The sequence below is a fragment of the Diachasma alloeum genome, unplaced genomic scaffold, assembly GCF_001412515.2.
Source record: "Diachasma alloeum isolate Michigan unplaced genomic scaffold, Dall2.0 Dall_scaffold_00255, whole genome shotgun sequence".
NCBI lineage: Eukaryota > Metazoa > Arthropoda > Insecta > Hymenoptera > Braconidae > Diachasma > Diachasma alloeum.
The window spans coordinates 471,341-491,188 of NW_021680400.1; the positions used below are offsets into that span (position 1 = coordinate 471,341).

The 19,848-nt window shown below is 37.1% G+C and overlaps 1 protein-coding gene across 3 annotated transcripts in view; it reads left to right on the forward strand.

Annotated features, from left to right (window-relative positions):
• The window catches only part of LOC107037544, a 68,678-nt gene that overhangs the window by 3,928 nt on the left and 44,902 nt on the right, over window positions 1-19,848 (forward strand). For 2 of the 3 annotated variants that reach the window (XM_015256156.1, XM_015256157.1), the window contains exons 3-6: window positions 9,353-9,731; window positions 10,461-11,423; window positions 12,645-12,722; window positions 13,139-13,315. In XM_015256156.1, coding sequence (XP_015111642.1) covers window positions 9,353-9,731; window positions 10,461-11,423; window positions 12,645-12,722; window positions 13,139-13,315 — 1,597 coding nt within the window. Of the gene's footprint in view, window positions 1-3,829; window positions 5,515-9,352; window positions 9,732-10,460; window positions 11,424-12,644; window positions 12,723-13,138; window positions 13,316-19,848 lie in introns of those variants that run through there. The other variant, XM_015256155.1, reaches the window with a different exon arrangement.

Sequence of the window (19,848 nt, forward strand, 5' to 3'; positions counted from 1 at the left end):
TCTCTCTCTCTCTCTCTCTCTCTCCCTGTCGCTCTGTCTCAGTCTCATCCAAAATGGACCTCTCTCGGGTTTCTGGCCTCCAACTTCCCTTTGTCCTGACGCCAGATGTCTTGGTCCCAGTTTAACGATCTCTCTCTTGCACTCACGGCTCTCCGGTGGTTTTTTTTTTATTCCTCAATCGGTCTCCTTTTGAGTCCGAAACCTGGCGAACCCCTCGGTTCCTCCTGAAAAGGTCGAGTTTTGGTACCTGGAAACCCGCAAATTCTCGCTCAACCGATTATTTCAAGACTTTTGGCGACTGCTGGCTGCCAGAAATATTTCGAATGAAATGAAATATCTGTGGTGGAAATAGTGAGAGAAAATTAGGGGAGAAGTTTTCTTCACGGGGAGGCATGCTGAGAAATAAATTATTTTTGCGAAATATTCATTTACTTGAGAGGGGGATTTATGTTTTTAAGACCGTATTTCTCCGGTCGAGGCAGTCACTGGGTATTCTCATTGGATTTCAATTTTTGGTAATTAAATTGCTGTAGAGGATGGTCATGTTAGTTATAATCTTGAGTGAACTCCCTCAATAATTATAAACATTGAAAAATTAATTCAGTAGCGAAGTGGTACAGCAGTTTAAGTCGATTTTGACAATTGGCCAGTTTTTAGTGAATATCTCGGAATCTAAGGGAGATGGCTAAATTTTTGTCCAGACTTTTCTTGTAGCACTCAATTTGCTCTAGAAAAAAGGTTATTACGAAAATTTCATTATCTCCTTTAGATTCGGAGTTATTTTCCAAAAGCTCAACTAAGAGATAAGTCGACTTAAACCGTTTTACCACTTCGCTACTGAATTGAATTTCTTCCCTGTAGAAAATAAGAAATTTAGGAAAAATATTGTTTTTTCTCAGTGCATTAAGGATATCCAAGTACTTCGGCTATTTTTTATCCAGTGAAATACTTTTTGCTTCCGAATGGAAGTATTGTAATCGTTCAAATTGAAGTTTTGGATTTTTTGTGGTATGTCGACCCATTATGATCCAAAAAGTCCGAAACTGGTAAAGTTTTTCTTCAATTGTTCACTCATGAGTGGATGGAATTGAGTCTTTTTTTTTTCAAATGTAAGTATTGTTGAGCCCTATCGATCGCCATTAATTGAAATTTAATTCATCGATTAGTTTTCTTAATTTTTCAAATTGAAATTTTGGATTTTCTGTGTTATATCGACCCATTATGATCCAAAAAGTCCGAAAATGGTAGTTTTTCTTCAATTGTTCACTCATGAATGGATAGAATTGAGTCTTTTTTTTTCAAATGTAGGTATTGTTGAGCCCCATCGATCGCCATTAACTAAAATTTAATTCATCTATTAGTTTTTTAAATTTTTGAATTGTTTCGAAAATCGGTTGTCCCACGATAACCAAAAAAAATGTTCTGGATTGATTGAAATTTTGTGGCTTACAAAATTTGTTTAGATGTCCCTTTGACTGAGTTCGAAGATGAAGGCGCTAGCAATAATCGTTATTTTGATTTATTCGAGAATTTTCAAAAATTTTGTATTTTTTGAAAATCAGAATTCCGGGGATATCTTTGAATATCATGCTTCAAATAAATTCAATCATAGCTTAAAATGTTTGTTTCAATGCCATTAAGTCGAAGTTGAAAGATGATTACGATAGGTATATTGGTTGATTTGATTTTTATGATGATTGTTGAAAATTTTGAATTTTTCATGAATTTCTCTGAAAGTGAGCTTTCTGATGGTTTTTTCAAATGTGATGTTTCAAATTCATTCAAGTATGTGTACAGAAAATTTATCTATTAACATTTTATCGAAGGGCCGAGGGGAGAGATTGCAATTGTTCTACCCAAAAATGTCATAAAATCTTTTTTGTAAAGCATTAAATTTCCTACATAAAATGTCCTTTGCAACTTCCTTTTAAACCATCTCATTACCAAATTTTCATCATCAAAAGCCGATTTGAATTTTTACAATATAGAACGATATTGAGATTCTTATTTAGCCCCTTGTGACCCTTAATCTGACCCTTGCGATCCTTAATCTGCCTCTTGCGACTCTTATTTGGACCCTTGTGACCCTTAATCTGCCTCTTGTAACTCTTATTTAGACCCTCGTGACCCTTAATCTGACCCTTGCGATTCTTAATCTGCCTCTTACGACTGTTATTTGGACCCTTGTGACCCTTAATCTGACCCTCATGACCCTCATTTCGAAGCTGCATCGCATTCCAAATAAAAAATGCTCCACTATTTTCATTTTTGCGATTTCAAAAACTCAAAAAATGCCCTTAATTGCCCTTTCCCAATGGCCCGTCTTCGAAAAAAAATTTAACCGGAAAAATTCTCTCCAAGTTCAACACTTGGTGCTCGAAGTTTCGGAGCCTCTGGGTTCTCCAGGCTGCATTCACCATGAAAAAGGGGGGAGGGTGAAGGGCGAAGGGGATATTGGATGGTGGCAGGGGTGGAACTTGGGGTTCGGTCGGGTATTGATCCTACGAGAAACGCAGTGGGGTTTGCCCCATCTCTCTCTCTCTCTCTCTCTCTCTCTCTCTCTCTCTCTCTCTCTCTCTGACGAGCGAAAGCCCCACCTCAAGGATGAAGGGACCACGTCCCTCCCTTTTTGTTGCTTCTCGCTCTCACTTTCATACCCACGTGAAGTACCATGTAGTGAGACCAACTGGGGGTGGTTGCCCTTAACTTCACTTATATTTCTGACGCGAAAAACCGAGAGAAGAAAAAGCTGAAGACAACAAAAGGGAAATAAGAGAAATGCAACTTTTAATTTAATTTCACTTTTTTCTAATTTTTTTTTACCGGGATGAATCAATGGAATTGATTCACTGGAGGTTGGGTTCAATTGTCGGAGATGATTGAATTGGTGAAATGAATTTGAAGGAAGTTTTTTAATTTTTGGGGGGATTTTTGTTATGGAGTTTTGGCAATTTTTGATTTTGGGAGAAGTTGAAGGAAACGGTTTTCATGATTGGGGATTTTAACGGGTAAGGAGTGGTTCAGGGAGAAATGTCTTGAATGTTTTTTGTGGAGGATTAAATTTTCTGAAAAAAATATTTTATTAATTTTCCTCTTCAACCATCTCGGTACCGAGATAATTTCAATCAAACTTTTCCTGCAAAATCGGTTTTCCACGATAATAAATGCATTCATCTTTTCTTTTGTGATTACCCAGCTATCTCAGGAGCCGTTAGTTCTGTCCAAAAACGCTATTAAATACTTTATGTAGAGACTTGAATTTTCAACAAAAAACATCCAACGAAATTCCCTCCTAGACAACCGCAAAATCGTCTTTCGACGATCTCAAATTCATTCATTCTTTTTCTTCACCAATAATTCTCCAATTATCTCGAAAATCACAGACTCGGCCCAAAAATGTCACAAAACCTTTTTTGTAGAGAATTAAATTTCCGCCAAAAAACGTTCTGCGAAAAATCCTCTCAAGCCAACTCATCATCGAGATATTTCCAATCAAACGTCAACCCCAAAATCAATTTTTCCTCGAATAAACCTCATCTTCAGTTTTCCCCTCTCTACATCTCAATGAATTCCTAAAAAATCCTAATCATCATCACAAATCATCACACACACATCCCCGTCACTCACAATTTTCAATCGCCGTAACTCCCGAAAATGCTGATTTCCTCAATGAAACATTCTAAATTAAACAACAAAAAAAATCCATCCGCCTCTCCTCCTCTCCCCCCCCCCCTTGATTCTCCCCTCCCCAGCATAACCCCTGAGCGCCCCTGGTCGCGGTGCCGCCACACAGAGTCCCCAACATCATTGGTTCACCGGTTCACGGTGGCTCGCTTCCTCAGACACGAGGCGAGCACGCAGCTGCGAGACTCTTCTTTCAAAAAAAAAAAAATTCGTTATTCCAGTTGTTAAAGTTGTATCGCAGGCTATGCCCCGCGGCCCTTGTGACCCCAGTGAACGATTAAAAAGTGCCAAAGTGATTCATAAAGTGCAGTGGAGTTGTGCAAAGCATTTGAAAAAATCAGGGGTAGTTTTTCTACAAGTGAAAGTGTGACGTCACGTGAGCGATAATTTCGTGTTAACCGAGTGTAAACAACAGTTCCTAACCTAGTGCAAAATCATCTCCAGGAGCAGTCAGGGGGTGACTAAAGTCCGGGAATTGGTGAAACGAGTGGAGAACATTTCGGTGGATCATTGAACTCGTGGTTTTATCCAGAGCACTCGCACCAAAATGGTACCTTATCTCCATTATCTTCGGAGATATTCAAGTTCAAACATTGTGACGAGCCAGAGATAATCTTGAATACTTTTCGGGATAAATAGATCGGTGGGAGGGTTGAGGTATCGTCAAGAATTATTGAGGAAAAAACATTGCATTGAGAATAAACGAACATGTATTCGAGGCTGGAAGAGCATTTCAAGGAATCGTGATGATAATTTCACGCTGGAGGATCGAGATAACTGAGTGGTTAAGGAGATAATCCATCAAGAATTTTTCTCGAGATAATTTTTTTGGAGAAAAAAAATTACAGAATTTTACTCCAGATATTTTTCAGATAACTGATATCTTGAACATTTGGAAATTTTTTGATAATAAAATTGGGGTGATATCATTGCGAGAAATTCTCATCCAATTTCGTTGCTGGAGGATCGAGATAACTGAGGAGATGACGAGATAATTTCCTTCAAAATATCTTTTTTGAGATAATCACTAATCTGCCAGATAATCATTTCCAAGGAAGTTTTGTTTTTTTTCGGCATAATAATTCTTACCATAGACAATCTCATCTATCCCCATGGCTGGAGGATCTAGATAACAAAAAATAAAACGAGATAAATTTCGAAATAATCATCAAGATATATTTTCAACAAAAATTGACAATTTTCTCCAGATATTTTGTCCTGAGATAATCATCTCGACCTCATCTTTTTCGAGATAATTTTTGTTGAGTGTTGAAGAGCGAAAAAAATGCCTCAATGTGCAGTAGCAACATGTAGAAATAGTCACCGACGTACTCGTGGCCGTCGTATCCGTTACCATCGATTCCCCCAGATACCGGAAGTACGTGCTAGATGGGTACGCGCCTGCGGACGTCCACCCCTGTCTAATGGCGATGTACCATTTAACATACAGACAGCGCGTATATGCTCTTTACATTTTACGAATGATTCGTATGAGAAAGACATGGAGCATCTTGTTCTTGGACTTCCGGTGCGCAGTAGGCTGCGCAGAGGTGCTGTGCCAACAATTGGGGTGCCTGTTAATGTACAACCGGTGACGAAGATGCTCGTTGAGGACGCCAAAAGGTCAATTCTCAAGGTCACACATGGAAAATACGGAAAGGAGGGAAAATATGGGGATGAGGGAATTCACGATGTTAACGAGGGAATAAGATACTACAGGAAATTTGGGGATGACGATGGGGCAATCTGTCAGCAGAAATTTTCCAGTGAACAGCAGAAAATGGCGGGCATTGATGTACTGCTTGCTCTTGGGCTCAAACCAGCATCCCGGTGAGTTCTAGGGGGCGATTTTTATTTATACGGGGGTGAAACGCCCCCCCCCCCCGAGGACAGCCACACGATCAAAATTTATTTATAAATCAATGAATGATATGAAAAATAGTGGAGGGGAGGCGGATGGAGCTTTACAATCAGCAATATTTCCGGATCAAATGATTCTAGGGGATGAAGCGCCTCTCGAGGACAACTGCAGGATTAAGATTTGTTTATGAATGAATATGAGAAAATGTGATGAAATATTTTTGGTGGAGAATTGAATTTCCGGCAGAAAATGTCTTATGGAATTTCCGTTTAGACCAGCATTGCTGAGATAGTTGCAATCACACTTGAACTTCAGATTTGTTTTTTTTTATGAATTCATTCATCTTTTTTCCGGGGTAATTATTTAGTTACTTGAAAACCTTTGGTACTATCCAAAAATGTTATAAACGCTTTTTTGTAGAGAATTAAATAGGGGAGAGTGGGGCAAACTGGAACAGTCGAAAAATGACTGACGCAATTCAAGCGAAAGAAATTTTTTTTTTAATATTTATTTTTACCAACTTTTGTATACTAACTTTTATTTATTCTTGAGAGTACTAGTGAGAATAATAATTTTACATTCAGTAGAATGGAAAATTATTGAGAAGTTCTGACGGGAGAAAATTTTCTCAATGGATTAATTGAAAGCAAAATGAAACAGCAAAGTCCAAAGTCCAGAGGAAAGCCCAGGGGAGACCCAGAGGGGGAAAAGGAAAATTGATGCTGAATTTCAAATAGAATGAAAAAAGCAAAGCAATTAATCTAATTAATTGAATTATAAGACAAATAAAAAATTATTATTTCCGTCAGTACTCCCAATAATTAAAAAAGTTGATGAAAAAAAAGCAAAAAAACAAAACAATTTTTTTTTGCTTGAATTGCGTCAAACAGTCATTTTTCGACTATTTTATTTTGCCTTATGTTTCTTTTGTCCCACTCTCCCCTATCCTACAAAAAATGTCCTATGAAATTTCGAAATTTCTTTATGTTAGTTAGCCAATTATCTTGGAAACCTTTGGTTCGACCCAAAAATTTTTTTTGTGGAGAATTCAATTTCCTCGAAAAAACGTTTTATGAAATTTCCTCCTACACCTACTCATTACTGAGATAATTGCAGTTAAACTTCAACTGTAAAGTAAACTTCTAAAAAATTCTACTCCCTCATCTTTTTCCTGCTAATTATTCAATTATCTCAAAAACCATTAGTTCCAGCAAAAAATGTCACAATACCATTTTTACAGATGATAAATTCCCCTCAAAAAAAATTCTACAAAATTTCCTCCCCCACTTCATCATCCCCGAGATACTTCCTCTCAAACTCCAACTGCAAAATAAACTTCTAAAAAAACCCACTCGCCCACCTTTTTCCTACTAATTATTCAATTATATCAAAAACCACTAGTTCTACCAAAAAATGTCACAATACCATTTTTACAGATGATTAAATTCCCGGCAAAAAACATTCTACAAAATTTCCTCCTCCACTTCATCATCCCCGAGATAATTTCCCTCAAACACCTCCGGAAAATCCCCTCACCTCCACATCTCTCATCCCTCCCCATTCCTCGATAAACTAATCCCCTCCAAGCGTCCTTCAACTAAACTGATAGTAAACTATGAAAAAAAAATTTTTTTTCATCTCGACCTATACCAACAATTCACCTTAATTCTAAATCGAAAGTCACTCTCGCCAGTTCGCCTTCGTCTTTGACCTCTCTAACAAACCGTGTACACGTCCCCCACTAGTGTTCATCAGGGCAATACCTAAGGCGTCTTGATGACGCTACTAGTCACGATTAGACTAGTACAGCGGCCAGTACGTAACCGGTGGTGTCCCTTATCGTCGACAAAATTCCCTTTCACTTTTCCGCGGAGGAACAAGAGAGGGAGTAAATCATCATCATCACCTGGACATTATCATCCCCCTTTCCTTTCGGCTGTAACTGACCTTCAATTATTGTGATAAAAATGAAAAAAAATGGTAAAGTGAGTGGAGGACAATGGGATCTGGAGATTGAAGAGTTGTTTGAGGAGTACGAGAGGAAAATACGATGACACCAAAACTTGCTAACGTCGCCGGGGTGCAACGAACTCTAGTTGGCGCTGGTTGCTAACATTCTCCATCTTTATCTCATGTGTATTTTCCTCTTTTTTTTCTTCTTTATGCGGGATTGGGAGAATTGAGGGAATTGAGGTTGATTTTTGTTTGTGGATTGGTGGTGAGTGTTGAGGGAGTGAGCGAGAGGAAGGGATTGAGAGAGGATTAATTTTTTTGGTTCAAACCATTGGAGAATTTTGGTTTTTATTACTTTGCATTTATCATCGGATTGAGGGGGTTCAGAGGGAAGTGGGTTCAGAGCTTTTTGGAGAGGAGGAAATTTCCTACAAAAAATATTTTTGGTGATTTTCTGCGAGAAATACTCGTTCACGAGATAATTGCCGATTAAAGGGAGGTGGCGAGTGAGAACGATAAGATATTTTTTGTTTTCTTTACACATAAGGGTCAAATTGACCTTCAAAACCATTTGACCCTTAATTCCAACGTCCTTGAAGGTCGTTCAACAAATAAGACAAACAGTTCTTCTTGAGGGTTAAATTAACCTTCACGGGTCAAAGAGAATTAAAGGACCTGAACAGAATTTCCACTCGGGTAAGCCCCTCAACACAATTTGACCTTCAACCCGACGCGTCTTCAAGGGTCGTTTGCCTTTTGAGACAATTTGACCCCCAACTTCAAACGTCGTTAAGGGTCATTTGACCCTTACAACGATTCCACCCTCACCTAAACACCAATTAGAAGTCAACATACGTCAAACGACCCTTAAAGACGTTGGGAGTCGTGAGTCAAAAAACCCTCAAACAACACCAATTACCGATTGCTTGATTGATTGATTGATTGAGAATTTTATTACTGTACATTATATTGTACAAAATACATCATAACACAAGTCATGCAGCAAAAATAATAGAGGCAATATAAACAGAGATTTAAATAATAAACACCCACGCTGTAGGTGTTACACTATTTAACGTAAAAGCAAAGCTGAAAAGGGCAGGAGGCGGACTGTCAATAAGAGCAAGAAAAAGGCATTAATGAACGATAAAACAGGAGATTAAAGTGCAGGCTGCGAGAGTAGAACGAATACTACCTAGGAGATACCCCTAAGGGATATCCCGAGATAGTTTCGAATTTAAGGCCCGGTTGAATTATCTCTCGAACGTTATCTCGATTGTTTTCCATCTTCATAATGCAAAACTATATCACAATTTCCATTGGATTTTACATCACGCAGGAGTCCCTAAAAATTATGATTGTACAATCAAAAAAAGTAGAAAAAAATGAACATTTTCGAAGAGCGTTTTTAATAAAGATTAAGAAATAAATCCGATAGAGAGGAAATAGTGAATGGATAATTTATCATGGTAACTAACGATCTGACAGCCATTGACTACTGTGACAAATGACGACCTAGCAGCCATTAGATACATCAAATTATTTATTTGTAATTTCCTCCCTATTGGCTTTATTTGCCAATATTATTTAAAAAAGCTCTTTGAAAATGTTCAGCTTTTTTTCAACGTTTTTTTAAATGTACAATCATAATTTTTGGAGACTCCAGGGCTATGTAAAACTGAGTAGCAATTGGAGATCATTTCAGATTATCAAAATAAAAAAAACAATCAAGATTACGTTCGAAAGATAATCCACTTAAGCCTTAATACCTCAAAATTAAAAAAAAAAATTCAATCTGCACATTATCTCCAATTTCCCCGACTTAAAAGCTAAAATAATTTTTAAAAATTACAGTTTAAATAAAATGCACGCCATGGACTGTGCAACATCGAGTCCATCGAGTGGTAAGCCTGAAAAACGAGAGGATGAGTCCAGAAGGTCTCCAAAGGTGCCCCAGAATCGACAGAATGGTGCTGCTTTACCAGAGGAGACAGCCACCCCTACAGTAGTGAAGAAGGAGAATCAATCGGACGATGAGACCACAGACACCAGAAAGAAGACGAGGAGTAAAGAGCGCAAGAGAAAATCAACCGAGGATCCATTCTCCAATTTTAATCCCAAGAGAATATGTTTCGAGCAACGAGAGAGATTTATCGACTCTTTGGTTGGCTGCGACAGAATCAGCGCTGAGGAACTGGCCACCAGGGCTGATGAACTTCGTGCTGAGGTTCAGGTAATTAATTATGTTTTCATTAACCCATTGATGATGAATTTTGTCAATTGTTTTGTAATACCGAAGGCAATTACTGGGAAAATCGAGAGCAATTGAATTGTGGAGGTGATCTGGATTTTTGGGGATATCTCGGAATCTAGGGGTGATAGGAGAATTTTCGACTAAAGCTTATTTGTGGGGAATTTCAAGGGCTACAAAAAAGGTTCTCATGAAAATTCTTGTATCTCTTCTAAGTTTCGAGATATTTTGCAAAAACTGATCGGGAATTTGCGTTTTCTAGTTTTGCTACTCGATTAATATTTTGTTTCCATCAACTTCGTTTGAATTTGTTGGCAGAACCTTCAGAGTTAAAGCAAAATTCTCTAGAGGCAAAATGTTTAGGACAAAAAGACAAACTTTTTTTTATCCACAAAGTTTTCTTCTATTTCTAACTGTTTTATTGAAAATTACACATTTTTGCGTCGATCGTTCAATTGTGAAGTTGATTTTTCACGTTGAATTTCCAATTTTCACATCAACTTCATTTGAGTTTCTCGGAGGAGCTATTGTAGATAGAAAAAAATGTGCAACCGACAAAATGTACATCACAAAAAATCGAGTATTTTTCACTCAAACAGTTATTCTCTACCTCCAATTGTTCCGAAGCTATCGAAATCCGAAAACCTCCCCTAATCACCTAAAACTAAAATCCTAAAACTAAAAAATCTCTATCCTCCTCTGGTTCTCCAGGCCCTGGACGAGTTGGCCCGTGCAAAGGAGATGGAGTGGAACGAGATTCTCTCCATGAGGAAATTGAAGGAAGAAGCCTACCTGCGAGTAGAGCGAAAGCGTCAAGTGATGGGCTTCCTGGGGAACACAAACGGCCAAATAGCAGAGAGCATTCCCCCAGCGTCTCTCTCCCTGGCGCCAGACTGGGAGCCCCCGGCCCCTCCCCAGGAGCCCCCCGCCCCCACCGAGGCCCCGAAGGACTCCCCTCCTCCCGAGGAGCCCCCACCCCCAGTGAAAAAGTCCCCAGAGCGCCAGATAATTCCCCCAAAGTCCCAAAATCGTCAGCTGACTGTTTCCCAAGTGTCAGCAAGACCTCCCCAGGATCAGAAGCACCAGAAGAGAATTCTGGACGTTCAGCTGGACGCCAGACAGATTGGCGAGGGTAGACAGGGCCCTCTCCTCGATGTACGATCAGTAATAGCTGAGCACAGACTTCGACATCCTGAGACTGTTCCCAGAAGGGGCAGAAGAATGAGAAATTCCGTGAACATTGGACTTGCTGCTGGTGGTGGCTTTGTCGAGACTATTCACGACTCCAGACCCTCCAGCACAGACTCGTGCAAGTCTGGATCAAATCCTGATGTTAATTACAAAGATATTCACCTTCAATTTGCCAAATTTGCGAGACAACAGTCAGAGTCGAGTGGAACGAGTGTTAAAAATCCACAAAATTATCCGGATGTTACACTGCATCCTGTGGCCTCGGGACCGGTGACTGGGACAACTGGGGGACAGAGTGGTAGTTTGCTGCATGGGATTTTGACGAAGAGTCACAGCCCCAGGCCCACTACATTCTCACCGACTCTGGCGAAACTGCTGACTGCCCCTGAGAGGGAGAGGGGACAGGTACAGGTTGCTCAGATGGTTCAGGGGTTCCAGGGCAACAGTGGGGTGTCCATCAGCGATCTCCTCAGTTCTTCTAAGGTGAATTGTTATTTATTTTTTTGATTAGTAGAAAAGGAACGCGTGCATACTTAAGCCAGTGGTTCATTGTATTTTTTATCCTTTCATTTATTTTTGAAAATAATTAAAGTAACAATAAACAATCAGAGGAACATATGATTTAATGTCACGTTTCTATCATGACTTTTTACAGCTAGAATTGTATTATTTCACACTAAATGATTGCTTCATGTCACGAGATAGTTAAATTGTTCCATAAAGTATCCAGAACGGAATCCTTCAGTTAATCTTTGCTGATGATCCTGGATTATACAAATGTTTTTTATTTCTTTAAAAGAAGATATTTTTTCGATTTTCTATTTCTATATTCTTTAGTAAAAAATCCAGTGTAACGTTTTTTTAAGCCAATCTATTCAGCGGACTGTGTTATTAGATTTTTTATAAATGATGATGATAATAGCATACATTAAAGATATTACGATAATACTATATTATATTATATTATATTACATTCTATACTATACTATTTTATAATGCATATAGTACTCTATTATATATTGTATATTATACATATTATATATAATAACAGTAAAGTATAGATATGTATAAAAAAAATATATGCAGAAAATATCTTTTTAAAAAGGAATATAAAACAAAGATTTGTATAATCTAGGATCTTAAGCAAAGATTATCCTTGTTCCTAGGCTTAAGGTTATCCCTGAGAAAATAGATTGCTCACAAAAAAGGTGACACCAATTTTTTAATAGAGGCCTCTTTTGTTATTCGTTATTATCCATATATTTTGTTTTTTTTTTCATTAATTTATTCTTCATTGCGTTTTAATGAAATATAAATTTTCCAACTTATTTTATTTCACAGATATAGAATGAAGAAAAGATTTAGAAGAAAATTTTTAATTGTTATTTTTTAGGGCTTTTGAGTTGAGTTTGTAAGAAAGAATGTGAAAGACTAGATATAATGATTACTTAGCAAAATTCACAGACTCTTTTTGTTTTTAGTTGAGAATCAAATGATCTTTAAATTTAAAACGTTTGAACTTGGTATTCTATTTTATTTTATTTCGCAAATATCTTCCAAAAACTGATCATCAAACAGAATTGATTCATTCAGTTTTTATAAATTCGTTATTTTTCATTGTTGAATCTATTGGACAACAATTTGAAAAAACCGAGAAAAATCAAATGAATTTATTTTTAATTTTTGTTTTTCGTTTTGTTTCAGGCTAGAAGAGAAATCACAATAACTCCGGTTGGAAACACTCCAATCCAATCTTCTCATTCTAACAATGTTATTCATGTGGTAAGAGATAATTCCACCATAATTAAAGTAGTATAAATAAACTTCAGTTGAGTCGTTGAGTGTAAACACATAAATTCAAACAAATAAATTCAAAATTTGGGCATAGAATTTTCATTTATTTCTTCCGATTTTTCGAGATTGTTTTTTACATTTTAATCATCTTCCTGATTTCGAAAAGTTCATTTTCTCATAAGACTGTTTTATTCTTGCACTTCTGTATTAATTATTATCAATAATACTTGACTGCCGATTGACCATAAACTCAACCAGAATGTTTTTATTCATACTAACATTGGTTTGAAATTTATTTCCGATTTTAAACTTCCAAATTCAATTTATGCTGATGTTTAATTAATTTTTAAAACCCTCATTTATTTGATTTTATTAATAACTTTATTAATTTTTATTTTCCTCAGGAGGATGTGGAAGAGGATAACTCGTTAATAGAAGAGAGAGACTCGAGACGAACCTCGTCCAGGGAGAATCGAGAAGACAGGGATACACCACCAAGGTGTCAAGGGTGCCAAGAACGTGCTGCACAGTTTGTGTGTGCTGGCTGTGGAAACCAGTGGTACTGCAGTCGAGAGTGTCAAGTAAGTATCATTACTCCATTAGTTTTTATTCATCATTTTCCAGAGGAAAGAAGAAGAAAGATTAAGGCCCGGGTGTACTATCTTTCGAACGTTATCTCAATGTTTTTGTTCATCTTTCGTCATCTGAAATTGTCAATTAAGTCCTGCATCATGCAGAAGTTTTGCAAAATTTATGAATGAATAATAAAAAAAAATAGAACAAATTTTTAATTTTTTCAAAGAGCATTTTTAATTTATATTCAGAATAAGTTGAATAACAAGAAATTGTAAAATGTATCTGATTTACGGTGACAAACGGCGGCCTGTCACCCAATATCATCCAGGAGGAAGACTGATTTCGTAAATCTTTTCCCACACTGCACAGAGACATTTATTACGGAAAAGGCTCTTTGAAAAAAGTTGTAATATTTTGGAGAATTTTTTAATCAGACTTTTATCACATAAAAATGGCCGATGACTACATACCACTGTTTTGAAAATTGAGATACCTAGCTGTCACTTCTCATGACGAGTAAGTATTTTGTTATCCACCATGGAAAAAGACAGGTAATAGATAATTTGCCACAGCGAATCAGATATTTGTAATTTCCACTTTTTTCAACTCATTCCGAATCCCAATTAAAAACGCTCTTTGAAAAAGTTTAGAATCTTTTCTTTTTTTTTTTTGTATCATTCTATCATAATTTTTGGGAATTTCTATATGATGTACCACTCAATTGACAATTTTGGATTACGAAAGATAAAAAAAAATCCAGGTAACGTTCGAAAGATAGTACACCCGGGCCTTAAATTGTTTTTTGGGCTTTTGAGTTGAGCTTTTAAGAAATACTTTGAAAGACCAGAAAATCATGACTATTTAGCAAAATTCAGAGAATTTTTTTTGTGTTTAGTTGAGGGTCAAGTAGCTTGACGGGTTAAGCAACCCTTGAGAACGTTCAGAGATGGTATGTCAATGGTTTGAGGGTCAAATGGTCCTTAAGAATGTCTAGATTTAGGGGATCAAATGGTTTTGAGGGTCAAGCAATCCTCACGAACATTTAGACTTTTATTTATTTATTTATTGGTATAAAAGTCAAACAGCCAAGGCCAATTACATGACTTGAGTGGTATGTGAATAAACATAATTAGGAGTTTATCCAAAGATCTGTAGAAATACGTGGTGAATTTTACATTAAGACAAGAAATTAAACAGCAGTTCAATATGGCGCATGAAGCGAGAAAAGAAATTACATCTAGATTATATACAAGTAAGAAGTTCAGTAATGTACAATAACAGTGTCATACATCATAGGCTTTTTTTATCAACGAATCAATAGTATCATTGAAGATATCCATGTCACGATAACGGCTGAACATTAAATTAACCGGAGAACTAGCCTGGCGAATTGGAGATGAGAAAGTCAGATTGTTTTTCACTTTCGGAAGGTAAATGCATGATGCAGAGCGGGTTTCCGATTGAGAGAACTGGATGCTCAACTGAGATAACATCTCGGCACTGTCCACAATGCCTCTGAGGACCTTTACTATAAAGACGATCGCCGTTTTGGCTCTTAGTTGCTGAAGTGTCAAAAAATTAAATCGTTTAGAAAGTAAACGATAATTCGAACCCCGTTCTGGATAGATGCCATCCTCCCTCCAGCACAGGAATTTTAAGAACCGCTTTTGGATTGATTCTAAATGTTGGATGTATTTGTCGTATTGAGGAGACCACAGGATGCTACCATAGTCTAGTTTTGAACGTACGAGGCTATTGTACAACAACCTAAGAACTCGATTGTCTTTGAAATTTCTACACATTCTAATTATGAAGCCTAGTACACGTTTAGTGCTAGTTGCAACCCCCTCAATATGAGGGTGAAAAGTTAGAGCACGATCAAAAGCAACCCCTAGATCAACACATGAGTTCGATCTAACTAGAACTGCTCCATTGATTGTGTATTCAAACATAACTGGTGAACGATTCCTAAAATAACTTATGCATTCGCATTTCCTTATATTCAACGGAAGTTCATTCAACTCACACCAGGTAGCAAAGTTATTAACATTAGCCTGAAGGGCTGCACAATCCGCAGGACTTTCAATTAGTTTGTATATCTTAGCGTCATCCGCATAAAACAAGTGTGGACAATGCAAATATTGTGTGACTTGATTGAGGAAAATATGAAAGAGCAAAGGACCCAAGTTTGAGCCTTGTAGTACCCCGGACGTTGGAAAAAAGGCAGTCGATACGAAGCCATTGTGGCAAACGTAATTTTTCCTATTCGATAGATATGAGCTCAGTAAACGTAAAAGTGATTCTTCATTCCCACAATCCATTAGACGTTTTAATAGTACATTGATGTTAAATTTATCGAAGGCTTTTGAAAAGTCAATGTAGACTACGTCGACCTGTTTATCTGTTGCCTTGAAATTCGAATGATTTTGAGCAGGGATAGCCAAATTTGTAATATTTTATTACGATTAATATTATAGCCCTTAATTAGATAACATCACTCTTGAAATTGTTTGAGTACTTAAGTATTATCAATTCAAATATTCAAATTTTCAACTATTTTATCAATTAATAACACGGTTCTACAAAATATGGGCTCATTCGTTCTCAAGGATGCTAAATGCTGTTTTCAAAAATTTTCCTAGCAGGTGCAGTTTTTGAGAAAAAAAAATGTTAAAGTGTCTAAAAACGGCCAAAACGAACACTGAGAAATTCATTAAAAAATGAGTCCCGACGTAATTTAAGATAGAAAAAAATCACAATTAAATGAAAATTGGATCTTTTCAATGAATGTGACTTCGTCTTATTTGATTGAATGAAACCCACAAAAAAAAATTCTGAAAAAGGTGAATTTTCATTATTTTTTTGGAAAATTAAATTATCGGAAGTTGGCTGTGAGTATCCTCACCCACGCCAAATTCAAATCAATCTATCCACGTTTGTTAACCTCCCCTAGATTTTAATTATAATTTGAAAATCTCGTTTCTTGGAAAGGAATTGTTAATTGCCCTGCATTTTTAATTAAATCCCATGGAAGTGGAAGAATCGAGATGATTCGTTGCCCTCGTGTACGCTGAGCCTAATCTATGGAGAAACGGAATCTCGAGGTACAGCACTGCTAATAAATTAGATTGGCGCAGAATAGGTGAGCAGTTGAATCCTCCGAGCTCAGGGATTATCTTGTTGAGTGTAATATGAGAGTCAATCTTAGAAAGTCAATCGAATTAATGATATGTCCTGCCCCGACAGGATATTTGACCTTCTGCAGGTTCCTCGAATTGCGATATCACCACGCGAAGAACGACGAATGAATCCCAACGCAGGATTCATCCTTGAGAATCAGTTGATGTTTTTCGATGAAGATGATGAAACCTGCTCACTCACATCTTCCCTAGCTTCCCCCTCCCCCATCAAGCCCTCCATCAGACCCTTCACCAAGTCCCCTGCCGAGTCCAGAGCCGAGTCCCCCTCCAAGTCCTCCAAACCTTGATGAAGTAGTTTTTCTATTAAAAGTGATTGAAGAAATTAGAGAAATGTACATAAAAACGCTTGATTTGTTTCTTTATTGGGTTTAAATGATTTCAACAATGAAAAAAAACTTCCAAATATAATTTCTTTTCGAAACGAAGCAATTAGAAAAATTTCAAGAACTCAAATTTTTTTGTCTTGCTCTGACTCAACCACGACCACTTCATCAAGGTTTGGAGGATTTGGAGGGGGACTCGGCTCTGGACTTAGCAGGGGACTTGGTGAAGGGTCTAATGGAGGGCTTGATGGGGGAGGGGGAAGCTAGGGAAGATGTGAGTGAGCAGGTTTCATCATCTTCAACGAAAAACATCAGCTCATTCTCAAGGATCAATCCTGCGTTGGGATTCATTCGTCGTTCTTCGCATTGGCGATCTCGCAATTCGAGGAACCTGCAGAAGGTCAAATATCCTGTCGGGGCAGGACATATCATTAATTCGATTGACTTTCTAAGATTGACCCTCATATTACACTCAATAAGATAATACCTGAGCTTCGAGGATTCAACTGCTCACCAATTCTGTGCTAATCTAATTTATTAGCAGTGCTGTACCTTGAGATTCCGTTTCTCCATAGATTAGGCTCAGCGTACACGAGGGCAATGAATCGTCTCGATTCTTCCACCTCCGTGGGATTTAATTTAAAAATGAAGAGCAATTAACAATTCCTTTTCAAGAAACGAGATTTTCATATTCTAATTAAAATCTAGGGGAGGTTAACACACGTGGGTAGATTGATTTGAAATTGGCGTGGATGAGGATACTCACAGCCAACTCTCGATAATTTGATTTTCCAAAAAAATGAAAATTCACCTTTTTTAGATTTTTTTTTTAGTGGGTTTCATTCAATCAAATAAGACGAAGTCACATTCATTGAAAAGATCCAATTTTCATTTAATTGTGATTTTTTTTGGGTCGGAAATTACGTCCGAACTTATTTTTTAATGAATTTCTCAGTGTTCGTTTTGGCCGTTTTTAGACACTTTAACATTTTTTTTCTCAAAAACTGTACTTGCTAGGAAAATTTTTCAAAACAGCATTTAGAATCAGCGCGAAAAAATCTATCAGATAAAGTTGGTTCCATCCTTGAGAACGAATGAGTCCATATTTTGTAGAACCGTGTAATTTGAGGTAGAAAGATTGACGATTACTTGTGTAATCGAAAATCCCCTTTCATGAAATTTGAATTATTCACTTAGTAATAAATTTACAGTTTCATATTAACAAATTTTAAATATATAATTGTTCGTAAAAAAACAGATTATTAATATTATATTATTTGAAAAATTGAATCAGCATATTTTAAACCTTCAATAATGTAAGGGTCAAATACTTGTAATATTATAGAAATTTTACTATTGATGGGGATCCCTGGTTTTGAGGGTCAAACAAGATAGGAGATACAAGAATTCTCAAGGCAAAATTCAGTCATCATTATGTGCGTTTATTTTGGAATTGAATAATTGAAGACATGAGCGCTCCGTTCATTGTTAGCTTGGTGTATGAACAATATACGGTATGAACAGGAGCGCAACAAAAATAAACCAATGGCAATTGTAACAAAATAAGTCACTGAGGCGACAGAAATAATTAATTACAATGATAAATGAAACTATTTTCTCCAAAAATTACATTTGTTGCGAAGATTCATGGGGCTTGCCACTGGGCAATTGAAAGCTGTGGAAAATTCTGGCATATTAGATAAAGGACGATTCACTCGATATTCTGACGGACTGTGTCGATAGGGCCAGCGATATTCCGAGTTACGAGCTCTCTTTTCGCAGTAACTCTGAAAAAATTTTTCAGAAAGAGCTCGAATAAATGCGAGGTGAAAAAGCTAATCATTATACAGTAGAGGCCTCGTATAAGATACCTCGCGCTCCAAGCGCTCGAGGCCTACCCCCACTCTCGGCACTTTTATCGCCTTCCGAATGTTTATGTTCCGTGGGCTTCTTATAAGATATCTATGGCCCCGGTCATTTTTCAACGGGAAGAGAGTAGTTATAAGGATCAAACGGTGTTACGGGTCAAACGGAAGGGATGAACGAAGTGATCATGAGGGTCTAATGACCTTAAGGGGGGGTCACACCACTTTTTTCAAATAACGGAAATATACATCGATTTTTTTTTACTTTTCCCATCGAAAAATGGTAATTTTTTGTCAGTGATTTTTCTCGAGTATACCAACAATCCCCCAACATCAGCTGCCATTCTATCATGCGGGATTATATTTAGAGAGAAAAGGGAACGCGGGCGATACAAATTCAAAACATTAAACACTAATCAATTTAGATTAGTTATCGATATTCATTCAGTAAAAAGGAAAATTTCATTAAATTCGGGCGCAACGAGCGAGGTATCTTATATAAAACCCGTTGATCCCTATTTTTCTCCTCTCTATGGGTGCGCGTAGTGGGGGCATAGCGGTTCCTGGAATTCCCCTCTCCTACTGTCCCTAAGATATCTTATACGAAGCCTCTACTGTATAATTGTACGATCAAACGAACTTATCTGTAAGTGAAGTTCGATCATGATTATATGAAGAGCCTCGTCGAGAGATTTTAATAACTTGTAGTAGTCCGCCTGCGGCTAGATGGAGTCACACGCCTTCAGAGACCATAGAAAAAGTTGGCTGTGGCACCTNATCTAGCCGCAGGCGGACTACTACAAGTTATTAAAATCTCTCGACGAGGCTCTTCATATAATCACGATCGAACTTCACTTACAGGTAAGTTCGTTTGATCGTACAATTATATTCGAGCCTCGTCTTCGAGATTTTAATAACTTGTAGATGTTCAGAGATCATCCAATTTTTTCTTTTTGTTTGTTTTTTTTTTTTAAATCAAAATCCCGGATTTAATATGAATATGAATATTAAAGAGTTTAAAGACGAATGTTAATGGACAAAAAGAATGGTTATTGACGGAACCATATTTAATATAACTTTGACAAAAAAGCTTTGATCAACGGCAATTATAGAAATGTACAAATCGTACTTCTAAACCTTTCGAGACTTA